The sequence below is a fragment of the Gymnodraco acuticeps genome, unplaced genomic scaffold, assembly GCF_902827175.1.
Source record: "Gymnodraco acuticeps unplaced genomic scaffold, fGymAcu1.1, whole genome shotgun sequence".
NCBI classification, from domain to species: Eukaryota; Metazoa; Chordata; class Actinopteri; order Perciformes; family Bathydraconidae; genus Gymnodraco; species Gymnodraco acuticeps.
Genome location: NW_022992023.1, coordinates 216244 through 234672, shown reverse-complemented (window position 1 = coordinate 234672; position 18429 = coordinate 216244). Strand labels below are relative to the sequence as shown.

Below are 18429 nucleotides of genomic sequence, written 5' to 3'. Positions count from 1 at the left end.
ACCAGAGAAAGTCTTTGATAAAGTTAAAGCACAAACTGATTACTGAGTCATTTGGAAATCCATGTTCATAATCCAGAGAGCTTGTAGATGTTCTAAGGGACAATACAGAGACAAGGAGTCTGACAGCACAGCTCCATCAATAGAAACATGTAGTCTGGACTAAGAACCATCTCTTCCAAATGAACCTTCTATGCACGGTTTGAAATCAACAATGGCTTAGGATGCACCAAACGCCAAGGGAAACCGGCCTACTTATACTATCCAGAGCAGATGTGTTCGAGTGTTAATTTCTTCAACGAAAACTATGACGAAAAATGTTCGTCAACAACCTTTTTTAAATGACTAAGATGAGACGATGACGAGCTAAAAATAGATTCTTGATAACGAAAACTTTGACGAAATGTATTTTTAGTTTTCGTTGACGAGACGAGACGGGACTAAGGTGTTAATTGTCCGTCTTGTCTGTCAAAATGCATCTTACGTTTCTAACTTGCAATATCATTATTTCCGCTCCCTTCACTCCAGAAGAGCGATCTCCCTAGAGGTTTCTCAATACTCTAATTTCCCCTCCTCGACTTCTCGGTCCTCCGGTAGTGACCCGGAAATGGATTTCAGCGCGCCATGTTGAAGGACATCTCATTTCTCTAAATGCACTTTGAGGACCGAGCATCGAGCGTCGAGGAGGCTCTCTGGAGGAGCTCTAACCGAGGAGACACTGATGGGTCCTCCACGGCTCCTCCGCGGATGCATTTCCGGGAACGGTGGAGGCTTTACGCACGGCCGGACTTATCTCAGCCAATGACAGCTCTGCATGCATCCCCTGGATATTATTTTAGGAACTGCTTTCATCGCAACGCGATGTTTCCAGTGAGAACAGCTGTGAGGTCCGTGCAGAAAGCAGAGCAGTGTGTATAATATATATCACTCAGTATAACAGGCCTACTCTCTGTATGTATTTGCTTTAGTTTAGTAGATATCTACAAACAAAGAGTCGATATTTTTCTAAGACCATTTAGTGCTTCACATAATAAAATACACAACGGCTGTAGCCTGATTATGCTTTAGGAGCTGTAGGTGTGTGTGGTACAGTGTGTGTGTTGTACATTGTGTAGGTGTGTGTGTGTGGTACATTGTGTAGGTGTGTGTGTTGTACAGTGTGTAGGTGCGTGTTGTACAGTGTGTAGGTGTGTGTGTTGTACAGTGTGTGTGTGTTGTAAAGTGCGTAGATGCGGTGGACAGACGGGTCTCAGTTGGTTTGGTGTCCTATGCTTACTTTTAATACTTGTAAATACAACTTTTGGCCCGTAATTTCAATTCGAACTAGCGACCAGAGAGAGAGGGGGGGGATATATCCAGTCTATGATTGTGTTACGTTATTATGAGAGTGCTCTCATACTTATTTGATTCTGAAATTGTATATGTTTATATATATAAATATATATGTGTGTGTGTGTCCGCATCTGTAGCCTGTTATCGTCTCATTATACCGCACTGTCAATGAATTAAAAGTAAATATATAAGTGGTCATGAACACATCTGTCCATCAGCCAGAGGGCTGCTGTGCCTCCTGTCATCATTAATGGACGTCTCTTTAAAATGACCGCTCAGAGGAGAGGAGTTCTCATTTCTCTAACCGCCTGCTGCTTCCCCTCCTCTCTCCTCGGTGGTTCCCCTCCTCAGTCCTCCGCTCGCATCTCCTGTGGGCGGGACTAAGTATTGAGGATAGGAGTCGAGGAAAGGAGTCGAGGAGGGGAAATTAGAGTATTGAGAAACCTCTCATGTGTCTCTCTGTGAGAGAGAGGGGGCGGGGCACACAGAGATCTGCCGGGGACGGAGCGTTCAGAAGTATAGAGACACTCTACATAAGGTATTAAATACATGTAGTGGAGTAGAAGTACACCATTTACCTATGAACTGTAGTGGAGTAGAAGTACATGGTAGCAAAACATTTAAATACTCCAGTAAAGTACCTCAACATTTTACTCAAGTACAGTACAATATTTTAACATCATTATATATATTTCATTTATTTCACATTTAAATAAAACAATTAATTCGGTTAACAATTTGTTTAGTTTTTCCCTTTAAAAAAAAAAAAAAAAGTAAATACAAGAATACCGTTAAAGTACCGGATCGATAAGCAGCATCGATAAGACTAGTAGTACCGTAGAAAACCTTAACGATACCCATCCCTAGATATTACACAAGTAAAGTGTTAAGAGAGTGAAATGTTGCTTTACGAATTTCAACACTTGCTGTCACCTTGATTCCAATGTCAGAAACCTGTATTTGCCTAACTGAATTGGTTTAAAGAGAGAAAACATTTTGACTAAAAGTTGACTAAAACGTTTTGAGTTTTCGTAGACTAAAACTAGACTAGTTTTGAGTTTTCGTAGACTAAAACTAGACTAAAACGTTTTGAGTTTTCATAGACTAAAACTAGACTAAAACGTTTTGAGTTTTCGTAGACTAAAACTAGACTAAAACGTTTTGAGTTTTCGTAGACTAAAACTAGACTAAAACTATGAAGGATAGAAATGACTAAAATGTAACTAAAACTAATAACCATTTTCGTCTAAAGACTAAGACTAAGACTAAATCAAAAACAGCTGCCAAAATGAACACTGATGTGTTCAGATGTTTCAAAAGGATTTCTACACAAGGCACCTACCTGATGGCATCACTGACCGAGGTGTGTGCAGAACATCTGGCAGCTTCAGTCTGTAGTCCCCACATGTTTCAAGAAGTCCACCACTCTCTGCCTGAATGACCACTGCTCAGAAGCACTCACCTCCACCATTATGGAGTGCTTTAGTTGGTTGATCAAACTTCTATTACCTCCACCCTCACTGACCTATCCACCTCGGTGTGTTAAGTCGCCCTGCCTGCTACCACATTGACCAAAGCCCTCCGAGTTTGCCATCAGGCTCAGAGACCTTGCACACACCTCCCTCTGTGATTGGACCCTGACAGGCCACATCCTCCACCTTAACCCTCAACACCGGAGCCCCTCAGGGCTGCCTGCTCAGCCCTCTCCTTTACTCTATGTTCACACACGACTGCATGGCCACACACAGCTCCAACACATTGACAAGTTTGCTGATGACAAGATGTCATCCACCGGGGCACCAATGGCAATGAGACGGCCACAAAGAGGAGATCAGAGGCTTGACATCTTGGTGCCGTGACAACAACCTTCATCTCAATGTCAGCAAAACCAAGGAGCTTGATTGAGGACAGTGAGCTACAAGGAAAAGGATGCTCCACCATCAATCTCAATGGGACTACAAGGGAGAGATACAACAGCTTCAGGTCCCATGGGTTCACTTTAGTCAGGATCTGACCTGGTCTCCCCACACAGACACGATTAAGTTAGCAAGACCAAGGCTCCTGTTCCTCTGCAGGGTGAGAATGTTCAACAGTTGTTGTACATACTACAATCCAAACAATCCAAAATGCTGATAAAAAGGCGATCAAGATAAGACAAACCTCCAACACCAGACACACAATCACACAATCACACAATCGTGCAGCTTTTAATTTGAATTGCATGATGTCCCGCAAGGGTAGCAGAATAGCTGTGGATGTGGGTAGGGGCCCACATCCACCATGTACAAGGTAAAGAGATGTTGCAGTGCTACGACCCTTAGATAGAAAAAAAGTGGCTAAACTTGCTGAATATGTACAAATAGCATACTGTTAAATGTGTGAGTTGTCATTATTTAGGACGGCGATAGCATGAAGAATATCACTATTCATTGTATTCTATGGAGCGTCTAGGTTCATCTTAAAAGTAGGAATTAGGCTAAATGTCATCCTTATATGACTGATTTGAATGGAATAACAACAATTGGTTATATCAAGTATATGCAAATACAGAGGGCCTCAGTGTATACATATACCCTCTAAAATTACTTATTCATTGATGATTCTATTCATTATTACTCTTAGATTTTTCTTGTTAAAATGGCTGTGCTTGTCTTTAACATTGGACAAGTGAGGAAAGACTCAAAGATACTAAAATGAAGAGCTGTGGATGTCTTGAGGGGACCATAGTCGTACTCGCCTTTAACTGTTAGCTCAGGTTAATCTCGCCTCCTCCGACGTAAGCGCAAAGTATTGGTTCTTGCCGGGAAGCCGAGTGGAATCGATACATGGGCTGCACAGGTTGTCATGTCCTACTATCACAAGTAGAATCATAAGGAAAAATACGCCGGTAAAATTTGCCTGTAGAAAACGGCTTATGCCACAATAGGATAGCAACAAGTAGTCAAGATTGTCAGTTTAACTTCGGTTGCTATGCTAACATCACATTTTATACTAAATAAACTTTCATAACAGCGTTGTGATCAGTAGCGTGGCGTGGGAAACAAATTAGGGGAAGCCAATAATACGTCCTTTCTTTTTGGTCGGGGGTGTGGTGGTCAATGTAATAACGTAACCAGATGAGTGATTACAGCACCCGGTATCATTTTACACACATTTGTATCAGATGCAGGACTTACACACGCCTGTTATCTAACCGACAGGTCCGCACGCACTCTCCAGCCCAAACTCTAATAAGCATTCATTCACAAACTAAATCAGGAGACCTTTAACGTTTTACGTCCGACTCGCTCATTTTTACCTCTCTGTACACAGCTCCAGTTTGGATGAAATACTCCAAATCTCCACCCTCCATAATTGCACTTGCTTCAGTTGCTTGCTATTTTCAAACGGCGGTGAGAGTGATGCAGTGGCGCTATCTATCTTCTATCGATTAGATTTATGATTCGAAAATTATAAAAGTAGGGTAGACATGTGGATATTATCCGACTGAACACAACGTGCATTTATCTAACAGGTTCGTTTTCCACTGACCTTATTTCAAGCTATTTTCCAAAATCCTATGGAGAAATCGCATTGCTTTCTGTCGAGGGAAACCGAGGGAAACCCATGGGGAAACGAGAAACCAAGGTTTTAGGATGCCCTGGTCAACACGCGTCACTGCAACACTAAGTTGATGCGATTTGATTGGATTGTGAGGGAAGCCAGCCGCCTCTGGCTTCCCTTGGCATGGCCCTGACTAATCACAGGTTGGCAGGGGCATGACCATAGACTGTATGGGCATGACGTGAGCCTCATCTGATTGGTCAATCCCTCCATTTGTTTTCACCAAGGGAAGCCAATTTCGGCTAGCCTCCTCTCGCAACAGAGAGTGCAATCTACTGTTTCACCATAACATCTAGAGGGGCGCTGTTTCACTCTTTGTAAAATACTCAATGAGAATGGGGGAGAGACGGGCCGGCAGCAACACACAACAAAGAATTTCCGAAACTAAACTAAGTGTTTTTATTTATTTATTAAAATTATAACTACAATTCGAAAAAACAGGGGAAGCCTGGCTTCCCTTGGCCTCCAGGAGAAAACGCCACTGGTTGTGATGCCAAACAGCGGGCAGCACTGCAGCGGTTGGTAAATGCCGATGAAACAAATTAATAAACAATGAACCAGGGCACTCATGGAGAAAAGTATAAGGGTTGAGAAGTAGTTATTTAATTTAACAACACGATCATCGACCCGACGCAGTCCCCCGTTGTTGTTGTTGTTGTTGTTGTGAGCGCCGTTGCGGAGAAAATCAGCGATGTAAACGGTGACGTCATGGCGCAGCCACGGTATCACCAGTCGGGCTCTGGGTGGTGTGAACAAAACGGGGGCTGAAAAGAAAAACTGGTTCCGAACCAGAAGAGCGCAAGCACGGAGCTAGAACGGGTACCGCGTTGGTGTGAAAGGGGCGCCGGCTGCTGGAGTGATGGGAGTGGCTCGGCCGGAGACCAGACAGCTGAGCAGAATCAGGTAATTAGGCTCTCAGTATAAATGCTGCTAACCTGGTTCTGCTCTCTCGCTTGCAGTAGGCTGGATCCTGAGAGAAGGATCCACGGACCCCGAGCAGCCTCAGGACCTAGCGGGGCTAATTATAAATTGTTGTTTTTGTGAACTTCCCCCTCCGTGGCAATAAACTGTTTTATTTTTCACAAACCACCTTCTCCTTCGTCCATTTGTAACCCTAGTGTGAGCCAGAATGCTCACAGTTATATATAATGATATCACACTTGTATTCTGTAAGAGAGCTTTATTCTTTGGATACTTTAACCATTGTGTTCATAGTATTTTTTTACTTTTTCTAAGAAAATAATCCAGGCTGTGTTCATGTGATGAGTCATTGTACTGAGACCATTAATGGAAACTTGACCTGGGTGTCTAAAATGAGCTGCAGTACTCATGAAACATGAGCCACAAACAGACTGAGGCTGTCAGAGGACAGAGGACACACTGACGCTCAGGAGCTATCTGAGACGTGTCCCAACCGTCAAACTGTCAACCAATCGCACAAAAATGCAATTCATGCAGAAATCTATAAATGTTTTGATATTCGATGGTAGAAATTACTTTCTCTGGTGTGCTGTTTGTCTTGGTGTCATAATTTGGTATTTGAGGGCATCTTTGACCATTTTAATGAACTCCAAAGTGGTTAAAAATAACGTTACATTTGGCACCACATTTGTATAACAATGTATCGGTGCAAAAAATCATTGTTTGAGACATCAGGGTTTCCCACACATAGACTTTACTTGGGCGGGCTGCCCAGGTATATTAACGGCCGCCAAAATATATTTCGCAACCCATTTATTTATTTTTGTATCCGTCTACGAGCACGACGCCATCTGCGATCGATTAACTAGTGGACAATAATCCCTCGCTCTATGCCTCCTGAACAACAACAAAATGCCGTGTGGAGAATTCTGCGGTGAGGACAGCTTTGTTTACATTCGGACCCCAAGGTTTTGTTCACACACCCCCCCCCCCCTCGTGCCTGGCTACCACCACAAGTATATGTCAGATCTGTGGGAAACACTGGACATAATAAAGGTCATTATACAGTACTTCCATCAAACTGTTATACACAAATGTTAATAGGCGCCTGTGTGTGTGTGTGTGTGTGTTTGTGCGTGAGATGATAAAGAAATCATACTGATATCACATCACACTAGCAGCCTTTTCAACAGAGTGCACTAATGAGCACTCACACTGCCATCGTCTACTACTGCTAACATTTTAGTTTGAGATTTACCCAACACCCCTTTTCGCAAGACGAAAGCATGGACACCGCGTAAGAGCGCCACCCCGGCGTTTTTATCCGACAAAATATGAATTATCTCTCAAGTCTATTTAAATATGCCTGATTTACAAATAATGAACTACTAAACAATATGTAGCCTAATAGTTTGTTTTCTGGTTTGTCACATTTTGTAAATAAGTACAGTACTTGAGTAGATGTAATGTTGCTTTCCAACACTGTACGAGGATAAAAAAAATATTCTGCTTGCCCAAGACCAGCGTCACGTTTGAGAGTGGCTCCACGGTAACAAAAAGGCAGCCCCACCTGAGTCCTGGGAGTTGAGCACCTCCAGAGCGTGCATCATGGCACTGGCAAAGACATTGGCGTCCTCCTTGCTGCCAAAGTTGAGGCCATAGACCTGCCGGGCGTCTCTCCACTGGTGGAAGGTCTGCGTGGCCTGATTGTACTTCAGCCCCTTGGGAATGGCACAGTTTATCACCACCTGGAGAAAACCAGCAGGGAGCCAGGGTGAAAGGGAGGAGAAAAGTGTAAACATCCTTTAGACTAGAAAAGGTCCATGAACACAATCAGCAGCTTAATTGAAGGAGCCACCAAGAACAATGTATGCTGTGTATGTTTCCTAATGTGACAGAAGTTGGACGACATGTTGAAAGGCTGACATTTTTGGCAAAACAAATGCAGACCTGAAAACAAGAGCTGTACATCAACCACTCTTTTTCTCCATCTTGATGCAACCCTCACCTCCCTGGAATTGTCCTCACACAAAGTGACACTGGCGTGGGGCTAAAAGTATTTTTACCCTGAGCAGAATCTAAAGAGTTGTTCAGACAACCTTTAGGCCTGCACAAGAACAGATCCTCTCAACACACACAATTTAGAATGCATTTTGAACTGAATGTGAAGTGTAGGAAATTATGTAAGAAAATGTTCATCTGCTATAGCTAAAATCCCCTAAAATAATTTGTAATGTGGATTAATCCCATAATCACTCATGCCTTATTTAGGGACTGAAACCTGCAGGGAGCCGGTGGTGCTAGTGCTAGGCATAACTATGAGGGGCCGTACAGGCCGTAATTCATACTGGTCCTCTCACACACATTCTCCTTTTAAATTCATACATTTTCACTCTCATATACATATATATTATTATTATTATTATTATTATTATTATTATTATTATTATTATCTGAAACGATGTAATAACTAAAACGAAAAGCAAAAACGCCTCTCAGACGCTCTTCCGTTTACTTGTTTAATAAAGAAAAACAAATGGTCCGAAGATTCATCTCCCTCCATCGTGTTGATTTGAATCAGAAGTTCTGAACATGAGCCCGCCCCGCTCGACCTTCTGAGCCAAACACAGCGCGATAATGACCTGCCTTCCGTTTCAACCATACTCCTTCCGTTTCCACTATACTTCATCTCCCACATACATACATTCTTCTCTTGCATACATATATTGTCTTCAGACATGCATATATTATTTATAATATTAAATGTAAACATTGAACGAGAACAAAATGTATAAATGTGTGAGTGAACAATTTATGAATGTGTGCATTGAAATATGATAATATGTATATGAGAGTGAAAATGTATGTATGTAAAAGGAGAATGTATGAGTGTGAGAGGACCAGTATGAATTACGGCCTGTACGGCCCCTCATACATAACATGTCTGATTCCTTAATGTGTAACTGAGATTAAGAGATTAATTATGCTAGTGGAGCCTCGCAGCGGCAAAACTGTGGCGCGCTTACACTGTAGGTGAGCCGCATTTGCGCTTCAGATGAGGTTCCCTCACACTCACACACACACACACACACACACACACACACACACACACACACACACACACACACACACACACACACACACACACACACACACACACACACACACACACACACACACACACACACACACACACACACACACACACACACACACACACACACACACACACACACACACACACACACACACACACACACACACACACACCTGGTGGTCTTGGATCTTGCGGCCCACCACCCTGAAGGCGTTGTTCCCGGTGTGATGGTAGATGTGGACCCTGCTGAATCCAGTGGACCCCCCCGCTGGGACCCACTTCTTGTTTCCGTCGTCGTACACCATGACGGCGGCTCGCGCCTGGCAGATACTCTGTTCACTGCAGCGAGACAAAGAGAGGGAGTTATTGAACAAGGCATCAGATGGTCAAACATGTGCTGGTTTACTCGTATGCTTTAGTTATTTTGTGTTGTTTCTCCCCTTTAGACTCAACTCAGACTGCTGGACTTCAGTCTGAATGACTTCAGCCACAAAAGCCTGAAGGATGCTGAACTGTGACTACAAGGGGGTGACAGAGCTCAGCCATAACTACAGCTGTAACTGAAAATACACAGTGGTCAGTGCGACCCTGAAACACAAAAGACACACTGCTAAATGAATAGTGTACTGCACAAGCCACAATTGCACATTGTGATTAAATGTAACAAATACACAGTATTTTTGATACCATGGTGGCTCTTCCTTTAGTAATTGATCTACTCTTTTTTCAGTTGCAATAATCCAGTCGGGATGTAATGAACATCAGCAGGAGATATTTTAAAACTCAGCTGGGTGACACGCACAACCGCCGCTCACAGCACAACACATAACAAAACTTCCGCCGCTCTCGGCACTTGTTTAGAAAATAAATCTGTGGTCCAAAACTCACAGTGACGCTCAACGCTGAAAATCATCTACATTTCCCCCGTCAGATGTTAATGAGCCGGACTGAGGGTCATTAACAGCTACATCAGCTATCTGCAGCAGCTAACATCTACCCGGAGCTATCTGCAGCAGCTAACATCTACCCGGAGCTATCTGCAGCAGCTAACATCTACCCTGAGCTATCTCACCAACCACAGCTTTCAGTATGCCACCAAAGAAGGTGCAGATGGACAGCAAAGAAGGAAAACCAGAGGAGGATCTGGTCTCTCTTGCTCAGGTAACAGAGTTACTAAATCAGCAGAAAGACATGTTTACTGCACTCTTACAGCAGCAACAGGAGAACTTCAGAGGCTTTGTTAAAATGATTATGGATTCCACTAACACAAGGCTGGATGCCATTACAAGGGAGGTTCAGGAAATCAGGTCTAGCATTCAATTTACTCAAAAGGATACAGATGACATGAAAACTCAAAATGTGAAACAGTCTGTACACTGTAAGTCTATGCAAGCTGACATCTTGAGAAATAGTGACGGCCTGTCAGCTGTCACTGACAAAATGGAATATGCAGAAGGACAATCGAGAATGAGCAACGTGGTTCTTGACGGCATCGGTGAGGAGCCTGGGGAGACCTGGGCGCAAACTGAGGAAAAGGTGAAAGACATTCTTGTGGACAAACTCCAGCTTCAACGAGGCATTGAGATTGAGAGAGCTCACCGCACTGGGAAGCCAGCCGCTAACAATACCAGACCCATAGTAGTGACGTTCCTGAGGTTCAAGGACAGATCAGCGGTTTTGGAGAGAGCCAAAAATCTAAGAGGGACGAACATCTACATTAATGAACATTACACTGAAGCAGTCAGAATGAAAAGGAAAGAGCTACTCCCTAAATTGTGGGAAGCGCGGGAGAGGGGAGAGATTGCCTTCCTGAGGCATGACAAGCTGATAATCCGCCCCCCACAGCACTCCAGAACCTAATTGTATCACTGGACTTTTAAGGTATCTGATATATCTGATATCTGATATGAACTAATTATGAACACATGACAATAATGTCACATTCTGTTAATCTGCCAAAGAAGGGAATGTTACTTGCTCACTTGAATGTGTGTAGTTTGAGGAATAAGGTGCATGAACTCTGCCATTTGGTAGAATCAAATAATATACACATACTGGCTATCTCAGAATCACACCTGGACTCATCTGTTGATGATTCAGAGGTTGCAATGCATGGTTACAATCTGTTCAGAAAGGATAGAGATAAGAATGGTGGCAGAGTTTTGATCTATGTACAAAATCGTATTCCAGCTAAAGTACGATACAACCTAATGAAAAATGAAATGGAAGCTTTATGGTTACAAATACAATTGCCAAATTTAAAACCCATATTAATTGGATGCCGTTATAGGCCACCGAGTGCCAATTCAAACTATAGATGGTATTTGTGAAATGGTAGATAATACAGCGGAGTATAATAGCGAAATATATTTCATGGGAGACCTGACTATCAATGCCTTCAATGAGAAATGCCCCATGTGGAACAAGATTGCATTAGCTGCCAAAATGTGTAACATGACTCAGGTAATAACATCACCAACCAGAAGGGCTACAAATAAACATGGGGCTATTACAACGACCTGCATTGACCACATCTATACTAACAGGCCAGAGCACTGCACTAAAGTGTTGTCACTCACAGTTGGCTTTAGTGATCATAATCTAGTTGCTATAGTACGCAAGACCAAAATACCTAAGGCTGGCTCCAAGATAAATTATAGAAGGTCTTATAAGGGGTTTAATCAGGAACAATTTGTAGAGGAGGTAAAGAATGTGCAATGGTTTGATGTTTGCCATGAGGAAAACCCAGAAAAAGCACTGGGAGTATTTATGAAGTCTTTCATGGGGATTGCCGATCAGCATGTTCCTATGAGAAAATGGTCTGCCCGGTCACAGTGTGCACCTTGGTTGAATGACGAGATGAGAAGTGTAATGGTCCAACGAGATGATGCTAAACAAACTGCAGACAGAACAGGTTCTCTATGTGACAAACAACATTACTGTAAACTAAGAAATGCGGTAACCAAATTGAATAAATGTAGAAAGAGGGAATACTACATGCAAGAAATCAGTGATTCTACGAATGATGGAAAGAAATTATGGAAAATATTGAATAACATAATGGGGAGGAACTCAAACATGCATCCTTCTTTTATAGAAACCAAGGGTAAATTAATTACCAAGCCAGCAGATATTGCAAATCATTTTAATGATTATATTACAAATAAAGTAGACAAGCTGAGGAATGCCATGGGTGCAGTCAAGGACACAGTGTCACATCACATCATTAAAGATTGTATCATGAGGGAAAAGCAGTGCATGTTTGAATTCCACAATGTTACAGAAGAATATGTTGAAAATATGCTTTTACATCTGTCCGATGATAAATCTCCTGGGATTGACAACTTGGATGGTAAACTGCTCAAAATGACGGCCAAATACATATCCAAGCCATGGACCAAGTTGCTTGGCATTGTTCTTGATTCTGGTTTACGGTGGACAAAGCAAATTGACAGTATCGTAACTAAAATGGGAAGGAGCATAGCTGTGGCGAGAAAATGTACAAAGTATGTAACACCAACCACTTTGAAACAAGTCATTCAGTCTCTGGTTTTGTCACATCTTGAGTACTGTCCGGTCATATGGTCATCAGCAGCAAAAACACATTTACAGAAATTACAAATAGCTCAAAACAAGGCTGCCAGACTAGCTCTCCACTGTTCGAAGCACACTCATATTGGAGTTATGCATAGAAGCCTATCATGGCTTCCAGTTGAGAAACGTCTGCAATCTCGTGTTATCACTTTTTTTTTAAATGTCCAATTTAGCAAAAAACCACTGTATTTTTATGATCAAATAGTTTACACAAGAGACGAGCATGACCATAAGACTACAAGCTACATCAGGCCATCTACTGGCACCTAAACCCAGGACACATCTTCTGAACTCTTCTGTGTCTTATAGAGCTATAAAGGAATGGAACTCATTGCCAAACTACCTTACTGAAATAGAGTCCAGAGCCTCTTTCAAGAAGAGATTGAAGAGCCATCTACTAATGACCATGTACCCTTGTAAGCTGTGAACCCTAATTTAATTTGATCGCATGTTGTTGATGATATTGGTGATGTTTTTAATGTTTTTAATGTTATTAATGATGTCAGGACTTATGTCCTAAATGTTGCTGTATTATTGTTGTATTATTGTTGTATTGTTTTAAGTGTCGGACCCCAGGAAGAGTAGCTTTTGTCGAGAGCAAAAGCTAATGGGGATCCTTAATAAACATAAACATAAATCTGAGTATTTTTGTTTGCACACACTTACTGTGTGTGTGCTTTCCGTTATAAACAATGTTTGACATGAATTAAATGATATACTGTCATGCTGTCTTTCCTAATCAGCGAGCAAATGTACCTCACACACTGCTAACGGTCTGATACACATGCATATCTCCTGTGTATATGTGTGTGGTGTGTGTGCATTATGTGCGGTTGTGACATCAGTAATTATGGAACAGTGTTCACACAGTCATTTCCATGGTGGAGTGGACATTTAAATATATACAGTATATATTTTCAGTCAGACTGTAAATGTATTTGCTGCACAGTGTGAGTGTCACTGAGCTGTTGTTACTCTAAACCAGGGGTGCCCAACTTTTTTGAACCGAGAGCTACTTTTAAAGTTGCCAGTCTGCCGAGATCTACCAGTCCAAATCTTACCTCTTTCTAATCTACACACATACAAGTATTTAACTGAAGTTACACAACAGTGTTGTTGATACAGAGTTGGAGTTTATTCACACCTCACTACAGTGGGTAATGTTTTCAAGAAACATTGAACAGTGCTGCCACATATGACACAGGAACAAAAGAAAAGACTCTGAACCCTTTCTTTGCCATTATATAAAAATAGTGTTGCTACAAAAGTATAAATTAGGCTTCCTAATAAGACAACTCAGATCTGAAGCTACAGGAATCTGCTGCCAGAGTGCAATAAAAAAGACAACATTAATAGAATCAAACCCTTTTTTTGTTGCATTTTAGTAGAGTATAAAAAGAAATGCCTTTAAAATAGGATGCAAGCAACACTAGTTTCTTAACCTGAATTGATAATAGACTATAAACAATTTAAGTTTGCATTCTTATACCATTGTGTACATTAATTATAATGAATAAGTTCAAACAAACTAAAACTTACAGCTGATTAATAACGGTATTTAACTTGAGTTTTTATTATATCAAAAACCTGTTGAAATGCTTCTGTTATTTTTACTGTCCCCCAAAAAGCGCGTCGGCAGCCTCCAGGAATGCTTCTTTCACAACTTTGCTGTCTTTGAACAGGGTTGCCAACTCTCACGCATCTGGCGTGTGACACACGCTTTCACTCTCAATCTCACGCTCTCAAGCTTTCGATCTGCTCCCTCCCCGCCCCCACCACTCTTAACAACGTTAACAGACAGCAGAGCAGTGGGAGCCGGTTGGTCAATCCCGACCCGTATTGCGCATGCGCAGATCTAAGATCCAGTAGAAATGATAACAAAGTAAAAGTCTGCTGCTTATTGTTCTACTAGGCCAAAATAGAGTCAAAGAGTATATGAGAGTGAGAGTGTGTTAATTAATGTATTTGGCAGTTTGGAGTGAGTCTGTAGATTTGTTTGTGTGTGTGTTTCATGTATAGGCCCCTCACGATAATTAATTTTGTTGGATACATTTTCCCGGAAATGATTGCTCTAAACGATAATATTGTCGGCACCGTTGTATGACCATTTTCTCCCCTGCTTAGTTACTTTACAGATCTGGATGAATGATGTGAAATATAATCAAGTGTTAAATCAGACTTTAGTTCCACCTGGAGTAAATCCACAAGCTACCCTGCAGTATACAAAGTCATTCAAACTAGCTGCACCTTCACCAGCTTTGAGAACACTTTCATGATCAATCATTATAAAACATATCATATATGTTATTCTGAAATGGACCAATCTGCACAATGACTACTTTTACTGTCGCTACTTTCACTATATTTTGATGATCATACTTTTACTTGAGGTATTTTTTTACTTAACTACAAGATCTGAGTACTTCTCCCACCTCTGCACACCTGATGTGATAACGTTACTCGTAATTGGGGCAACAGAGCTACGAGTTAAGGAAGTCGAATGTGCATTTCTCCGACTGAATATGACGCCTTTTGGCCGGCTGTTTGGACAGACTACTCTACTCGTGTCAACGCGCTAATGCGAAAACACCAATGGCAAACGAGCTTTGTCCACATCGAGCCTTCTAGAGCCTGATCGTGTGAGTGGAGCTGGAGAGTGTGTTAAAGGTGGCTTTAAAAGCTGCAGAGACACTGATGATGCGTGACTTATGACATCCAACAGCCCCCTCTCAAAGTGTACTTTACTGGTGCGAGGTGGTCCTGTTGACCCTCCTCATGTCATGGTTAACACCTCTGCTGCTCTTCCTGGCTCTCCACCAGGACAATCACTCCCACTCTGCCATCTGTGTGTCGACATTGAACATGAGCTGTCTGTTTATTCCAAAATAAAGTTGAGACCTTGCTAACAGCAAAACAATATGGGGCATTTCTGGGCCGTGCTAAGATAGTATAATGTTACGTTGGCAGTAAAATCCACCAAACAGTTCACACACACACACACACATACCATGTATACATCACTTCAGGGGACATTACATTGACTTACATGCATTTCCTGGAGACTTATCCTAACCTTAACCATAACCAACACATGCCTAACCCTAACCCTTAACCTAACCCTTAACCCTAATCCTAAACCTAACCAAGTCTTCACCCTAAAAGTAATGATTCCCCTCCTGGGGACCTCCAATTTGTCCCCATAAGGGAGGTGAGTCCCCACACGTGACTGTGTAAACAGATTTAGGTCCCCACAAGTATAGTAATGCTAGGCCACACACGCGAATATTTTCATTCCTTCATTAATGTTAATGAGGCTCCGAGTTCAAAGAGGAACAGCTACAGGGGCTTCACAGCCATGATGTCACATCCTGTGAGGTGCAGAGACCAACGGGAGATGAAGGAAGAGCAGGTGAATTATCTCAAAAGCTAACAGTCTAAATTAGAAACAAAAAAGGCTAACTGAAGTTTCATTGTGAGTGTGTGACATAGCAGGCAGTTACTGATGAACTCAGCTAAAGTAAGGATACTTTCCTCATGTTCCGACGGTGTAGCCGGTGCAACGCACCGGGGCCCAGAGCCGGCCAGGGGCTCATGCAAAAAAAAATTGGCCAATGGCATTGACCGTCAAAGTAACCAAGCAACCTAAATTAATTTGTAATTTGTCTCTCCAATGACCTTGCTCCCTTTCATGTCATGCGATACCTTGTGTGACGAGCGAACCGTCTAATCAACCTGTACTGTACTGTACTGTAGCTAGAAGCAGCAAGTTCGGAAGCATTATAAAAAAATGTAATAGCTTGCATTTATAATGTACAGCAAACCAAAGCACAAGAGCAGCGCTCAAAAGAGAAAGGACAAGAGAGAACAAGGAGATTTAACAGCTAAACTGACAAAAATAGACTGTTTTTTTTGTCATAAATCGTCCTCGAAATCGAGCGCTAACGTTAACAATGTTGTCGTGCAGCGGCAGCCGGAGGCTAACGATAGCTAACCTGCCTCACCACCATCATTGCCATCTAGCTCGACAACTGAAGCTGTATCCGTGGCCGTGCAACTTTCTTCTCTAGCCAGCCAGGAGGAGAGGCTGGATTTGGCCGTGGTCCAACAGTTCCCCCAAGGGCCCCAAACGATAGGGGACTCCATGGCGCTATTGAGATCCCCTGACGCCAAGATCAAAAGCTATATTATAGCAACCGGTCTATGTAAGCCTACCGGGCCATCCCCCAGAGACAAACATCAAGGAAACAGGTTTAATCCTCTTCTTAGTTCGCTGTGCCGTTGTCAGGCTGTGGTGGTCTGAGGCCAGGGCAGGCTGTTGTTGCGCTTCTGAGTGGTTGTGTATATCCGTGCGTGTGTGAGCGCATCAGTGTGTGCTTATGTTTGGGGCGATGGCGTGGGGGGGGGGCCCAAAAGAATATTTGCACCGGGGCCAATCACAACCTTTTTACGCCACTGCGTACTACTATTATCTATAGTCTATTATAATAGTTTGGTATGGTTCTTGCCTTTCTATAATTCTCAGTTATGGATCCCTTCACAGTGTCTGTTAGTTAAATTGAACATGTTTGGATAACTGTGTTCATATTCTACAACTTAAAGCTGAATTAAAGTTATTTCAAATGCAAGTATTGGGGTATCTTTCCAATCTAACCAATTCAGCTTCCTCACAAACATCAAAGTGGATTGAAGTTGGAACACCATTGATTAAAATATGGCCACTTAGGTTAAACGCACATTTGAGTCTGACAAATGTCAGAAATTGATTTAGACTCCTCAATAATCCCAAAACCACAGTATTTTACTAATTGGCCAAGTAGCTGCTGAAATATGTTCCATACAAGCAATTTTGGTAACTATATGTTATGTATCAAACATATGCAAGTTTATATTTTTATATTTTGTAGAGGTTAACATCTAGGAACAAATGTTTTGAAATAGAGAGTTAATGCTCCCACAGCTGGCACAGTGTGAGAGGGGGTCCATGCTCTGACACTGGACCCCCCTCTCCCCCTTTCCCATACCCTGCTGCCTTTTTATAGGAATTGCTAACCGAGTCGTCACCCTAGCAAAATAGCCGTACATGCGCGGGGGTCTGCACACTGCTAAAAGGAGAGAGTGTGGGAAGCAGAAGAGCAGATGTGAACAGGTGTGCACACATCACCTATTCAGCATTGATTCAGGAACAGTTGTCAGTCCGCTGAACCCAACCAGGTTAAACTGGTTCATTTTCCAGGGAGATTCTTTTCAGGAAAGAAGCGCACTTTTGCCACTGCATGGTACAACAACAGACCATAGCTTGAATATTAAGCAGTCTCACACTGCCTTAATCATGTGCTTACTTGACAAGTAAGCACTACATGTTTTATTAGCACTGCTGTCCTCTCTCCCCAGTGAGTGTGCTACTTATAATATATATAGGTTTATCTCTGAAAATGTTGCCTCCTGTTCAAAGACTATGGCTCCTATCAAAGAAATTACCTGACAGTAAGCATCAGGGAACCCTGATGAACACATCTGTGCGTTTTTTTGTATTGTGTGTGTAAAATGTGGAGATGGCAGCAGTTTGTCTGCTTTGTCTACTTGTTTCTGGTCTGAAAAAAAGAGATCCAGACACATTTAACATGGGAGTCTATTGGGAAACTTGGTGGACTTCTTGTCACTCAGATCACTTTTGGGCCAGAATGGTGGATCAGTTTGATATGATGAAGGCAATTGAGCAGGCCGAAGAGAGCTACTTAAAAAAAATAAAACAAGTCGGGGGCTACTTTTACTCCTCATTTTTGTTTTTTTGCAGTGTATATATTTAGCACATTTTAACATTATTATATGCTTACCTTTAACCTTTGTGTGCTGTTTGGGTCTGTGGGACCCGTTTGCAGTGTTTA

General features: G+C 42.2%; 1 protein-coding gene across 1 annotated transcript in view; it reads right to left on the bottom strand.

Annotated features, from left to right (window-relative positions):
* Positions 1 to 18429, bottom strand: part of enah (ENAH actin regulator) — a 76894-nt gene that overhangs the window by 46871 nt on the left and 11594 nt on the right. Inside the window, 2 exon segments of the mRNA XM_034201511.1 lie at positions 7424 to 7601; positions 9124 to 9289. Of these exon segments, the coding sequence (XP_034057402.1) occupies positions 7424 to 7601; positions 9124 to 9289 (344 nt within the window).